Source organism: Rhinoderma darwinii, chromosome 3 (genome assembly GCF_050947455.1).
Source record: "Rhinoderma darwinii isolate aRhiDar2 chromosome 3, aRhiDar2.hap1, whole genome shotgun sequence".
Classification (NCBI taxonomy): Eukaryota; Metazoa; Chordata; class Amphibia; order Anura; family Rhinodermatidae; genus Rhinoderma; species Rhinoderma darwinii.
The window spans coordinates 156,414,411-156,428,826 of record NC_134689.1 but is presented as its reverse complement, the minus strand read 5'-3'; the positions used below and the strand labels follow the sequence as shown (position 1 = coordinate 156,428,826).

Below are 14,416 nucleotides of genomic sequence, written 5' to 3'. Positions count from 1 at the left end.
AATAAAAAGGATGTTTTTCTTAAAAGGGGAGCTCATGTTCGATTTGACAAACTGGGCTCCATGGCTGGATGCTGATGGACTGGCTTGTGGCGCACTGCTATGGGATGGAGCGGGGAGAGGCCCAACACCTATGTCTCCTACTTCATAGAGTCCTAGGTCTTGTGCGACTGCTGTAGACAAGAGGGGTGGGTAGTAACACACACACACACACACACACATATACATATATATATATATATATATATATATATATATATATATATATATATATACACACACTTCTGGGTATATATGTGCTCAGTTACCCTCTGATATTCGTGCGAAATTTGTTTTTGTGAATTTTAGCGGATGTGTATCTGTATACGCCCTGCGTGGCGAGAACTTTGTATGTCCTTATTGTGTTTACTCCTTTCTTTTTTGTCATGGTGCCTGGTCGAGCGGAGAAGGCGATGGTTTGGGGGGGGGGGTGATTCCTTTCATGTATGTTAATGTATTTGTTGAAAATGTTCAATAAAAACAATTTGATTTTATATATTTTTTTTTTTTACACACACAATCAATTACGGTGAAACCAAATTTATATCTTTCTTTTATATTTTACAAAGTAAAAAAAAATAGTTAACAAAAAAATTGCTTTGTTCACCCCATTCCGAGGCGCATAACTTTTTTTTATTTTTCCGTGGATTGAGGTGCGAGGGCTTATTTTTTGCGGGACAAGCTAGTTTTTATTGGTACATACAACTTTTTGAGCACTTTTCATGAAATTTTAAATTTAAATGCTTTATTTTTTACGACGTTCACCATGTGAGTCAAATAATGGTATATTGTAATCATTCAAACATTTTTACATTACTAGAGAAAAAAATGGGAAACTGGTTGTTTTTTTGGGGATTTTAAACAAAGTTATTAGTGAAAGAAATTATTTTTTTTACACATTTTATTAGTCCGTGAAGGGGTTAATACGCAGCGGATGGTGCGGAGTGAAAATTAACATTTTCCCCTGATATGCCATTTTAGTGCACTATATGCTGTGCCCAGTTTGTGCCACTGAAGACAAATACCTCAAAATATTAACCGGGTTCTCCCAGGTATGGCGATGCCATATCTGTGGATGTAAACTGCTGTTTGGGCACGCTGCAGGGCTCAGAAGGGAGGGAGCGCCATTTGGCTTTTGGAGCGCAGATTTTGCTTAGTGGTAGTTCTGTTTAGGGTTTTGCTGGTATTTCAATTTATGATGTGGGGGCATATGTAATCTGTGCGGAGTACATCAGGGTATAATAAGAGGGTATAATAATGCAGTAAATAATAATTCATAGATATGTGGCCAGTGTCGCACTGATAAATGGCGCCCGATCTTATCCGCTTTTGGAACACTGCACATTTTGCATCGCCATATTCCAGAACTTTTTTATTTTTTCTCCACCGGAGTTGTGTGAGGGCTTATTTGTTGTGGGACAATCTGCAGTTTTCATTGGTACCATTTTGGGGTAACACGCGATTTTTTTGGTCACTTTTTATTCAATTTTTTTGACATGCAAGGTGACCAAAAAACCATTTATTCTGAGAACGTTTTTATTCTTTTTTTATGGCGTTCACCCTAGGCTATAAATTACATATTTACTTTATTCTGCAAGTCGATACGATTATGACGATACCATACGTATATAGTTTTTTACGTTTTGCAGCGTTTGCGCAATAAAGTCATTTTTTTTTATAAAATTATTTATTTTTTGTGTCACCATATTCTAAGAGCAATAACTTATTTTTCATTCAAAAAAGCTGTGTAAGGGCTTGTTTTTTTTGTGGGACGGGATGTAGTTTTCATTGGCACTATTTTGGGGTACATGCGACTTTTTGATCACTTTTTATTCAATATTTTGGGAGGGGCGGTGACCAAAAAAATAGTGATTCTGGCATTGTCTTTTACTTTTTTTTTTTTTAGGTGTTTTTCCTGCATGGTAAAAATTATAGCTTTATAGTTTGGGTGTACTTTTTTTTTTTTTTTAACGTGTTCATTTTTTTCCCTATAATGAAAGACTTAAAGGGGGAAAAAAAGCATTTTTTGTTTTTGTAACATAACCCATTTTTACACTTTTATAAAACTATTTTATTACTTTTTTTTGTGCCACTAGGGGACTTGAAGACTCGCAGCTCTGATAGGTGCTAGAATACATTACACTACCTACGTAGTGTAATGTATTCTAAGGGTATGTGCACACGATAACGGCATTTACGTCTGAAATTACGGAGCGGTTTTCAGGAGAAAACAGCTCCGTAATTTCAGACGTAATTGCATGTACTCGTGTTTTGCGAGGCGTCAATTACGGCCGTAATTTAGAACTGTTCTTCATTGGAATCAATGAAAAACGGCTCAAATTACGTCTCAAGAAGTGTCCTGCACTTCTTTTGACGAGCAGTCTTTTTTACGCGTCGTCGTTTGACAGCGACGCGTAAATGACAGGTCGTCGGCACAGTATGTCGGCAAACCCATTCAAATGAATGGGCAGATGTTTGCCGACGTATTGGAGCCGTATTTTCAGACGTAAATCGAGGCTTAAAACGCCTCGTTTACGTCTGTAAATAGGTCGTGTGAATCCAGCCTAACGGTCATTGTGACTTGACAGTCACTCCAACAGGAAGCCTATATAGGGTTTCGTACATGGCAGCCCGGGGACCATTGTGCAACCATCAACAGCCTCCGTGTTTTCGTGTGGGGGCAGCCGATCTGCTGTAAACTCCTTAAATGCGGCGATCGCAATCGACCGCTGCATCTAAGCGGTAAATTGTCAAAATCAGCAGCAATGTGCCACTGATCGGCAACAGGGAATGCAGGGCAGACACCCAGCACAGTTAACCGACGCGCGGCAGTTAACTGTCAAAGTCCAGGCGTAACTGAACGTCAAGGTGCGCAAAGTTACTGCTCACCTTGACGTGCAGTTACGTCAAGGTGCAGGAAGGGGTAAAACTGCCATGTCGTAGCATAGGCAATAAAGTTTTGCATGTATACCAATACCAAAACCCTTACCAGGCGGGCTGTCTCTGCTCTTTCTTCATCAGCTCCTGCTTTGAAGATGTTCACCGATGCTTGTGAGAGGGAAACCTATAAGTGATATCAAGATCAATGATTAATATACATGTGTACATCACTGCCACCATCGGTGAGGTACGTAATACACAGCAGCTGAGTTATATAGCCTTATAAACATTGAAGGTAAACAAATACATATAGAACTGAAACTGGAATAATGTTTGTGTTTTACGGAAAATGCGCATATTTACTGACCAGGCTAACATAGATGGTTTAGAATGAAGAATAGGTGCACATATCTAACATTTTAACCTAAGGTATGATTTTCAAAAGAACTTCTCACCTCAACCTCTGAATGTCTTGTTAGAAGGGTTGCCTGGGATTAAAACATTTTTTTGGAACTAGAAATAAGATGTTAATACAAATAAATTAACGTTATAATTTCTGCCTCCATTTTTGATCTTTCACTCCTCGCATTCTGCCCTGGGTGATTTTAGTTAGTCTAATGCTGGTTCCTACCATCCCCAGGTATATGTAGGCTTAGTCCCAGAACTGGGTATATGTGCATCGTAGGGACCCACCTTATAGAGGTCGCCGTGTCGTGGCAGGTGGGCTCACACAATTTGATCAAAATGTGAGCTATGAACCTCCCTATTGTAAGTAGATTCAACAGCAATGGATATATATATATATATATATATTTATTTATTTACGTGCGATTGGTGTTCGCAGAGTGCGGTCGCCATTTTCTTGTGCAATATATTAATTTTATGATAGGTATTTAAAAAATAAAAATACAGTGACAGATCTATTAGGCCCCATTCACACGAACGTGCTTTTGCAGCCATGCACACGACAGTGGTATCCATGGTCCGTGCATGGCCCCGGAGCCCGGACCGCAGAAAGAACGGGCATGTCTTATTACGGTCATGTTCTGCGGTCCGGGCTCATTGAAAATAATGGCCGCGGCCATGTGCACAGCCCGCAATTTGCAGGCAGCTCGCGGCTGACACTCCATGGCCGGCCGACCAGAAAATCACGGCCGTGCACACGGCTACGGTCGTGTGTATGAGGCCTTCGTGTTTGGGGGCGGGGGGGTTACATGGCCACTGCACATAACCATGACCTGTAAGACGGATGAGGCCATTGAGCTGCAGTGGCTGCATTGTTTACAAGCTGCAGTGGCCAGCGGATGGGACCCTAACCTTTTATAAAGAAAGAGGAATTTTTAATACTAGTAATTTAGAAAGTTAATTTATTTGTATTAAATTGGCCAATACTAAAATTACTTAATCCCAGACAACTCCTTTAAAAGAGAGTTTCCCCAGAATCATAAGTGATCCCCTATTCACAGGATAGGTGATTATTTTCTGATCGTTGGGGGCCCCTAGGACCCTCAGATTTTGAGAAAAGGGTTCCCGAACCCCCAGATCCTCCTCACTGCCCCCCCCTGAAGGAGGAGCTTGAATGGAGCAGCGGACAGGCGGTGCACTCGGCTGTTTCCATCGTTCCCATAGATTTAGAATAGAGCGGCAGCACACATGCTTTACCACCGCTCCATTCAATGTCCTCCTCACTGCGGACGAGAAGTGAGGAGGAACGGCTGGTTCTCACTATCGGTGGGGGTCCCAGCAGTATGTCCCCCAGATATCAGAAAATTATTACCTATCCTGTGGATAGGTGATAATTGATTACTATGGGAAAACCCATTTAACGACGTTGCCAAAGCCCAGAAATCAAAAAGAACTGAGGTGCGTTCTGCCCATATGTCCTGTATATTATAGGTAACAATGTAATAAATGGTCAAACGCCTCCAGAGCTGGAGAGCTACAGCCCTCTGCTCTGGCTAATAGGGCACATGGACTTTTCCAAAAAGGACAATCTACTTTTGCTCAGCAGCTCTCAACTGTTAATGCCTGAAGAAGCCGGCATATACACATTTCTACAGTATGGCCAATGGAGTCATTGGATAATCATGCACTACACGGCAGCGATGAGTCCTCCAAACCCAAGGCCACTCTTTGCTGCAGCAAGTTATTTTGGCTAATAAAAGGAGGGTCCAAAGCGTGAAAATACCCCCCATGGGTTCAATATGTCCAATTAGGGGTTTGTACCGATGGGACAAACTCAAAATTAAGGGTCATTTATTTTTATTTTTTTAACCCCCACCCCGATTGATCACTAGAATGAGAAGTGGTATATTGCTTACACACAGACCATCGTAGCCCCATCATTCTAATATGTACAGGTAAAAGGATATTTTACTTTTCACCAAGGAAGTTTTTATAACTTAGAACAAAAGTGTACGTGTGCCCGATAAATACCATGTTGTCTTAGTCAAGTACATCGGTTTATATTAAACAGTGTAGTGCCACAAAGACAGGTCTGCTGCCCGCAATGACACGCAGAATAACCCGTCACTAAACCTACAGTACTCTATTGTCCCCTGTTTTCAGCCATTTCAGGTTTGTTTCTTCTATGAAATCTAGTACTACTTTCTCACACGTTTGCAATACCAAGAACCTCCACAAACACATCTTTAAATCCTATGGCCATTTGTTATAAGCGGAGGACCTTAGTATTAGTTATGGAGCCAGGAGGGTAAGAGCTGCCAGCTAGTGGAAGTATACCCCGTGTCAAAGGCCCTGAGGAGATGGGCTCGACCACCATGTGCTGGTATTGGGGCTGGGCTCGGCTTTACAGTCACATCCCGCTCTTTTCGGCAGCTGCATGTCTAAGCCGACACGCGCCAACGGGCGGTACAACAACGAGGATCTGGTCTACGACTCACCATTCTTAAACCGCTGGGCACACAATGGAAGAGAACACGCTACCGTTGCAGATGCCGGTTGTAGACAGGAAGTGACGCAGCTAACGACAAGGAGGCGGTCGCAGAAACCGCTAGAGTGTGGGCAGCGGCTCTTCACGATTATGTTTTGCGTCCATCTTTGATATGGGAAAAGGAAAAAAATTAAGTGAGCCCATTTCACGCAGAAATACTGGTCTTTACGTGTAAATATAATGCCACTTACCGTTTATTCACGTATGTAGTGTTAATGTATTGGGACGAGTTCGTATTTGTTGGAATCGCCGTACTATTGCCAGATTCAAAGATGGCTGCCCAAGCTACTTTGTGATTACAGTTCCACTAGAGCTGTGTACTTCCTTATAAGGTTATAGGCCGCGAAGCTGCAATAATTTAGTAGCTAGGAGACTCAGACAGGCTACAGAAACATGCAATACGTTCCTCTTCCAATAACATAAAGGGGCAAATGTATCACAAGTGGTGCAAATAAACAGTGGAATAGTTGCTCATAGCAACCAATGAGATTCCATCTCTCATTTTACAAATACACTTTGAAAGCTGAAATCTCACACGTTACTATGGACAACTTACACTTTAGCCTTTGCACCATTTTTGATAAATCTTCCCTGAAGTTTTTGTAGTGCAACAGTTGCAGGTTCATTAGTAATACATTGATTTGTTAAATAGTCCTATGTGCACATAACTTTCATGCACATGTAGTGGCTGTGTCCAGATTAAATCATTGTTTGGTATTGGCCATAAGTGGCCATGTTAAGCAATCCAACCGCAGCTCAGCCCATACATGCTTGCCAACAGTCCCGAATTTGTGGGGACTGTCCCAAATTTACAGAGACAGTCCCGGCAAATTACTGTCCTGGGACTTGTCCCGGCAACTTCTACATTCAATTGTGTCTGCGTCCTCAGGACACAGATACAATTGAATACTATGGCAGAGCAGGAAACTATCCACTTTCTGCTCTGCCATTCACTCCTCCTGGAGCGCCGGAATCCTCGGCCAAAGGGTTGCCAATGTCCTGGCCGGGGATTCTGCTCATAGACGGAGCCCCTGACTTCACTGTCCATATAAGGGCAGTGATGTCAGAGGCTTCTCCAGAGCTCTGCTCCTAGACTCCTGCTCTGGGGAAGCCCCTTACATCACTGCCCATATATGGGCAGTGTTGTCAGGAGCGGAGCAGGAGTCCCAGTCAGAGTGCTAGAAGCGCTCTATCCGGGACTCCTGCTCTGGGGTCGCCCCTGACATCACATTCTAATCAAGGAGGATCCCCTGACAGCAGAGAAATCCCCGGCCAAAGCGTGGCATCTACAGGGTGGCTGTGTGGCATCAAGTACAGGGGACTGTGTGGCATAATCTATGGGGGCTGTGTGGCATAACTTACAGGGGGCTGTGTGGCTCTATCTACAGGGGGCTGTGTGGCTTTATCTACAGGGGGCTGTGTGGCTTTATCTACAGGGGGCTATGTGACTATCTACAGGGGGGACTGTGTGGCTCTATCTAAACGGGGCTGTGTAGCTCTATCTACAGGGGGCTGTGTGGCACTATCTACAAGGGGCTGTGTGGCACTATCTACAAGGAGGCTGTATGGCCCATACATACTTGCCAACAGTCCCGAATTTGTGGGGACTATCCCAAATTTACAGAGACAGTCCCGGCAAAATACTGTCCTGGGACTTGTCCCGGCAACTTCTACATTCAATTGTGTCTGTGTCCTCAGGACACAGATACAATTTAATACTATGGCAGAGCAGGAAACTATCCACTTTCTGCTCTGCCATTCACTCCTCCTGGAGCGCCGGAATCCTCGGCCAAAGGGTTGCCAATGCCCTGGCCGGGGATTCTGCTCATAGACGGAGCCCCTGACTTCACTGCCCATATAAGGGCAGTGATGTCAGAGGCTTCTCCAGAGCTCTGCTCCTAGACTCCTGCTTTGGGGAAGCCCCTTACATCACTGCCCATATATGGGCAGTGTTGTCAGGAGCAGAGCAGGAGTCCCAGGCAGAGTGCTAGAAGCGCTCTATCCGGGACTCCTGCTCTGGGGTCGCCCCTGACATCACATTCCAATCAAGGAGGATCCCCTGACGGCAGAGAAATCCCCGGCCAAAGAGTGGCATCTACAGGGTGGCTGTGTGGCATCATGTACAGGGGGCTGTGTGGCATAATCTATGGGGGCTGTGTGGCATAACCTACAGGGGGCTGTGTGGCTCTATCTACAGGGGGCTGTGTGGCTTTATCTACAGGGGGGCTATGTGACTATCTACAGGGGGGACTGTTGCTCTATCTAAACGGGGCTGTGTGGCTCTATCTACAGGGGGCTGTGTGGCACTATCTACAAGGGGCTGTGTGGCACTATCTACAAGGAGGCTGTATGGCTCTATCTACAAGGGGGCTGTGTGGCACTATCTAGAAGGGGGCTGTGTAGCACTATCTAGAAGGGGGCTGGGTTGCACTATCTACTGGGGGCTGTGTGGCACTATCTACAGGAGGCAATCGAAGAAAGGAACTGCAGCACTCAAGATAATCCAAAGAAGTGTATTTAATTTATTCACCAAGCATAAAAACACTTGCAACATTTCAACCCATAGACGGGTCTTTATCAAGCATGGTTACATAGATTCAGTGAACACTTTATATAGTACAAAGTACGTGACATCATTTCCTGTACATCATTTCATGCAAAAAAAGTACTTAAAGGGAAGGTGTCATTAAATTAAAAAAAAATTATAATATTGCTTTTAGTATGAAATTAAAAATGTTTTTATTTATTTGTGTTCTTGTGTTCTACTTATTTTTTTTTTCTTACTTTTACTTCTCTATGGGGGCTGCCATTTTATTTTTTTTAATCTCTGTATGTGTTGATTAACGACACATACAGAGATGGAATACGGCACATATATCACCATAGAGAATACGAACGGGAGCAGTTCCATTCACTGCAGCGTATACCGTCTGTGTGGGAACGGCGCATGCACCGCTCCCACACAGACCAAAACAAAGTTCGTTAGCAGACCGAAATCCGACGCCATTTTCATGTGGACCGGAAGCTGCTGCCGGACAGTCCAATGACTACTTCCGGCCGCGGCTTCCGGCCATATGTTCAGACGCAAGGAATAGGAGCGGAGGCGGCAGCGGCGGCAGGAGCAGGCAAGTTATGTTTGTGTATGTGATGTGTGTATTATGTTCATATATGTTCGTGTTATACTGTCTGATTAGCACTGTATCTAATCCTCCTACTCTGTGCATTCGCTCAGAAAATGGCGGCACACAGTGTAGGAGGTTTGAAGATTCAACCCCCTCCTTCTCCTGGCACTAGCCAGAATAAGGGAGGGGGGATTGTGTGAGGACACTAGAGCGAGTGTGTCTATCCCAAATTTGCAGCATAAAGCAATGAGGTTTCTTTACCACATTGACCATGCTGCAATTTTGGGAACTGCTCCCTCTAGTGACCAGCATATGGAAATGTTATAAATTAGAATCTAATTTATAATATTTCCTGACTTGTGAAAAAATGTAAATAATCAAAACAATGTGTAAGCACTTAACCCCTATCCGCACAAGGACGTAACTGTACGTCGTTGTGGGAGGTTACTTCGACAGCTGACACTCCACTCTTGCCAACCAGCGGTCCTTTGCCGCTGATTTCGGCAAATGAACCCCTTAAATTCGTCGATCGGTTGCAATCGCCGAATTTTGGGGGTTTCTAACATATCGGCAGACCCCGGTCCGAAATCGCGGGGTTTGCCGATAGTTAGTATGGCAAACGGAAGCCAAACAATGGCTTCCGTGTCTGCCATGAACGGAAGCCCATCAGGACCAACCTTCGCCTGGTCCTGATAGGCTTCCTGTCAGAGTGACAGGAAGTCACTGTGTCGTTCCCGATGCACACTATCGGTGACAAGGTGTGCATCGGGAACTTGGAGATCAGCTATCCCCGACAGCTGACACTCCAGTGTTGCCGATCAGCGGCTCATCGCCGCTGATTTCGGCAATTAACCCGTTACATGCGGGGCTCGATTGCGATCTCCGCATGTAGGGGGTTTGTAGCACTTCAGCAGCCCCGATGCAATCGTGGGGGCTGCTGATGCTTGTGATGGCATCCGGAGGCCAGGCAACGGCCTCCGGGTCTGCCATGTATGGAAGCCTATGAGGATCAGCCTCTGCTGATCCTCGTAGACCAAGGGTATGTGCACACGAGAACTGTCTTTTACGTCTGAAAAGACTGACTGTTTTCAGGAGAAAACAGCTGCGTCGTTTCAGACGTAAAAGCTCCTCCTCGCATTATGCGAGGCGTCTTTGATGCCCGTAATCTTGAGCTGCTCTTCATTGACTTTAATGAAGAACGGCTCAAATTACGTTGCAAAGAAGTGTCCTGCACTTCTTTGCCGAGGCAGTCAATTTACGCGTCGTCGTTTGACAGCTGTCAAACGACGACGCGTAAATGACAGGTCGTCGGCACAGTACATCGGCAAACCCATTCAAATGAATGGGCCGACGTATTGTAGCTGTATTTTCAGACGTAAAACGAGGCATAATACGCCTCGTTTACGTCTGAAAATAGGTCGTGTGAACCCAACCCAACTGTCAGAGTGACTGTGACGTCCCACTGACAGTTGGAATACATTACACTACCTAGGTAGTGTAATGTATTCTAGCAGCGATCAGAGCTGCAGGTCCAAAAAATAAAGTGTAAAAAGTAAAAGAAAAGTTAATAAACAAAAAAAGAAAGTGTAAAAAGTAAAAAAAAGTTAATAAAAATGTTTTATAAAAGTGTAAAAATAAAGTTTTTGTTTTCCTATAATAAGTCATTTATTATAGGTAAAAAATGAAAACGTTAAAAAAAAAGTACACATATTTGGTATCACCGTGTTCGTAACGACCCAAATTATGAAACTATAATGTAAATTTTTCCGCACGGTGAACGCCGCAAACAAAATAAACGGAAAACTATGTCAGCATCGCTATTTTTTGGTCACCACCCCTCCCAAGATATAAAATAAAAAGTGATCAAAAAGTCGCATTTACCCCAAAATAGTACCAATAAAAACTACAACCCGTACCGCAAAAAACAAGACCTCCCACAGCTTTTTTGACGAAAAAATAAAAAAGTTACGGCTCAGAATAGCGTGTCTCAGAAAATATATTATTTTATAGAAACGTAATTTTATTGTGCAAACGCTGCAAAACGTAAAAAAAAAAGTATACACATATGGTATCGGCGTAATCGTACCGACCCGCAGAATAAAGTAAAACATAATTTATTGCGCACGGTGAACGCTGTAAGAAATAAAGAATTTAAAGCGCCAAAATCTTTGTTTTTTGGTCACCTTAGCTCTAAAAAAGATCCTGTGGGGTCCAAATGCTCACTATACCCCTAGAAAATTCCTTGAGGGGTGTAGTTTCCAAAATAGGGTCACTTTTGGTGGGTTTCCACTGTTTTGGTCCCTCCGGAGCGTTGCAAACCCGACACGGCACTGAAAACCAATCCAGCAAAATCTGCGCTCCAAAATCCAAAAGGCGCTCCTTCCCTCCTGAGCCCTGCTGTGGGTCCAAACATCAGTTTACGACCACATATGGGGTATTGCCGTAATCGGGAGAAATTGTTTTATAAATGTTGGGGTGCTTTTTCTCCTTTATTCCTTGTAAACATTAAAAAATTCAATGTTTCCACAGAAAAATAGGTGATTTTCATCTTCACAGACTAATTCCACTAAATTCTGCAAAAAAATGTGATGCCAAAATGCTAACTATACCCCTAGAAAAATGCCTTGAGGGGTGTCGTTTCCAAAATGGAGTCACTTTTGGGGGGTTTCGACTGTTTAGGTACCACAAGACCTCCTCAAACCTGACAAGGGCGCCTAAAATATATTCCTAAAAAAAGGAGGCCCCAAAATCCACTGGGTGCTCCTTTGCTTCGGAGGCCGGTGCTTCAGTCCATTAGGACACTAGGGCCACATGTTGGATATTTCTAAAATCTGCAGAATCTGGGCAATAAATATTGAGTTGCGTTTCTCTGGTAAAACCTTCTGTGTTACAGATTTTTTTTTATTACCAATGAATTTCGGCAAAAAAAATTTAATTTGTAAATTTCACCTCTACTTTGCCTTAATTCCTGTGAAACACCTAAAGGGTTAAAATACTTTCTGAATGTGGTTTTGAATACCTTGAGGGGTGCAGTTTTCAAAATGGGGTGATTTATGGGGACTTTCTAACATAGAAGGCCCTCAAAACCAATTCAGAACTGAACTAGTCCCTGAAAAAATGGCCTATTGACATTTTCTTGAAAATATGAGAAATTGCTGCTAAAGTTCTAAGCCTTGTAACGTCCTAGAAAAATAAAAGTACGTAAAAAAAAATAATACAAACATAAAGTAGACATATGGGGGATGTTAACTAGTAACTATTTTGTGTGGTATTACTATCTGTTTTACAAGCAAACACATTTAAATTTAGAAAAATTGTCATTTTTGCTAATTTTTGCTAAAATTTGAAGTTTTTCACAAATAAATATTGAATTTATCGACCAAATTTTTTCACTAACATAAAGTACAATATGTCACGAGAAAACAATCTCAGAATCGCTTGGATAGGTAAAAGCGTTCCGGAGTTATTACCACATAAATTAACACATGTCAGATTTGAAAAAATCATCTGTGTCCACAAGGCCAAAACAGGCTGTGTCCTAAAGGGGTTAAAGAGGCTCTGTCACCAGATTATCAAATCCCTATCTCCTATTTAATGTGATCGGCGCTGCAATGTAGATAACAGCAAAGTTGTTGTTTTTTTTTAAAAACTATAATTTTTGCCCAAGTTATGAGCAATTTTATATTTATGCAAATGAGCTTTTCAATGGACAACTGGGTGTGTTTTCTCGTTTTACCAACTGGGCGTGTATTGTGTTTTTACCAACTGGGCGTGTATTGTGTTTTTACCAACTGGGCGTTGTGAATAGAAGTGTATGACGCTGACAAATCAGCATCATACACTTCTCATCGTTCCCACCCAGCTTCTTTCACTGCAGACACACAGCGTGACATCACCCACAGGTCCTTCAACCTTGGCGTCGGACAGAGAAGATACATGGGCTCCAGCCGTCCGAGAGGACCTGTGGGTGGTGTCACGCTGTGTGTCTGCAGTGAAAGAAGCTGGGTGGGAACGATGGGGTCATCCACAGGTCCTTCAAACTTGGCGTCGGAAGAGAGAAGACACATCAGCTCCAGGCATCAGAGGGTATAGTTGAATCAGCTGCAGCATCTCCATGTGCAGGTAAGCATAGCAAACTCCCTAGAGATGAGCATATTAACCTTTTGGACGCCTGGAGCCGATGTATCTTCTTTGTCCAACGCCAAGGTTGAAGGACCTGTGGGTGACGTCACGCTGTGTGTCTGCAGTAAAAGAAGTTGGGTGGGAACGATGAGAAGTGTATGATGCTGATTTGTCAGCGTCATACACTTATATTCACAATGCCCAGTTGGTAAAAACACAATACACGCCCAGTTGGTAAATCCACAATACACGCCCAGTTGGTAAAATGAGAAAACACGCCCAGTTGTTCATTAAAAAGCTAATTTGCATAAATATAAAATTGCTCATAACTTGGGCAAAAATTGATCGTTTTAAAAAAAACAAAAAACTTTGCTGTTATCTACATTGCAGCGTCGATCACATTCAATAGGAGATAGGGATTTGATAATCTGGTGACAGAGCCTCTTAAAAAAAAAAATTGTTTAACTAAAAAAAATAAAATACAATTCTAGTGACACATTCCCTTTAAGACAATAAATACATCCATAACAACATTTATAAACATCTCCGGGGCGGAGCGTAGCCGTACAGCGTGATGGCAGCTTGAGACCAGAGCTCCTCACTGATACCAGCCAAAACCCGAGCTATATTGACCCACATCGTTGGAAAATGGTTAAACCGGCAAAGGAGAAACTTAAGGATCACACTGGCACACCCAAACCGGGGAAAGCACAAGCAGACATGGAGAAATTTCTCCATAAAAGGCATGAAGAATCTCCGGCCCGGAAATCTAAGATGGCCGCCGTGCATGCTGCTCCACAGTGCCGAGATGACGATCCAGATGAGGAGAGTGGAGGTGAGCAATCTGAGTCGGGAGACACTAATGATTTAGCACCAGTGTCATGGGGGTTTATGAAGAGGATCTTATACAAAGCCTTGACTCCTCTTACTAAAGAACTGTCAGAGATAAGCACTGATTTACGTCAGATAGGATCACGGGTGGAGACGCTTGAAGCGGCACAGACAGACATGAGAGTTTATCATGACAGAGTGCGGGACATTCTACATTCACAACAAGATCAATTGAATGAGATGTTTATGCGGACAGAAGACCAGGAAAATAGGAGTCGGAGGAAGAATATCAGGCTGCGGGGAGTACCTGAGTCATACGCACATGAGACTTTGGGCAAACTTGCTCATGACATATTCTCTTCAGTTCTAGGAGTAAACAGCCATGATACAGTTCGGATAGAACGTGTCCATAGAGCACTCCGCCCAAAACCTCGCTCTAATGATCCCCCCCGTGACATTATATGTGGTCTGC

General features: G+C 43.3%; 1 protein-coding gene across 1 annotated transcript in view; it reads right to left on the bottom strand.

Moving 5' to 3' along the window:
- Positions 1 to 5,967, bottom strand: part of CCT2 (chaperonin containing TCP1 subunit 2) — a 28,706-nt gene extending 22,739 nt beyond the window's left edge. The window contains exons 1-2 of the mRNA XM_075856939.1: positions 5,820 to 5,967; positions 3,026 to 3,100 (exon numbers count right to left, since the gene is read on the bottom strand). Of these exons, the coding sequence (XP_075713054.1) occupies positions 3,026 to 3,100; positions 5,820 to 5,822 (78 nt within the window). The 5' untranslated portion in view covers positions 5,823 to 5,967. The remainder of the gene's footprint in view (positions 1 to 3,025; positions 3,101 to 5,819) is intronic.
- Positions 5,968 to 14,416: the final 8,449 nt, after the last annotated feature.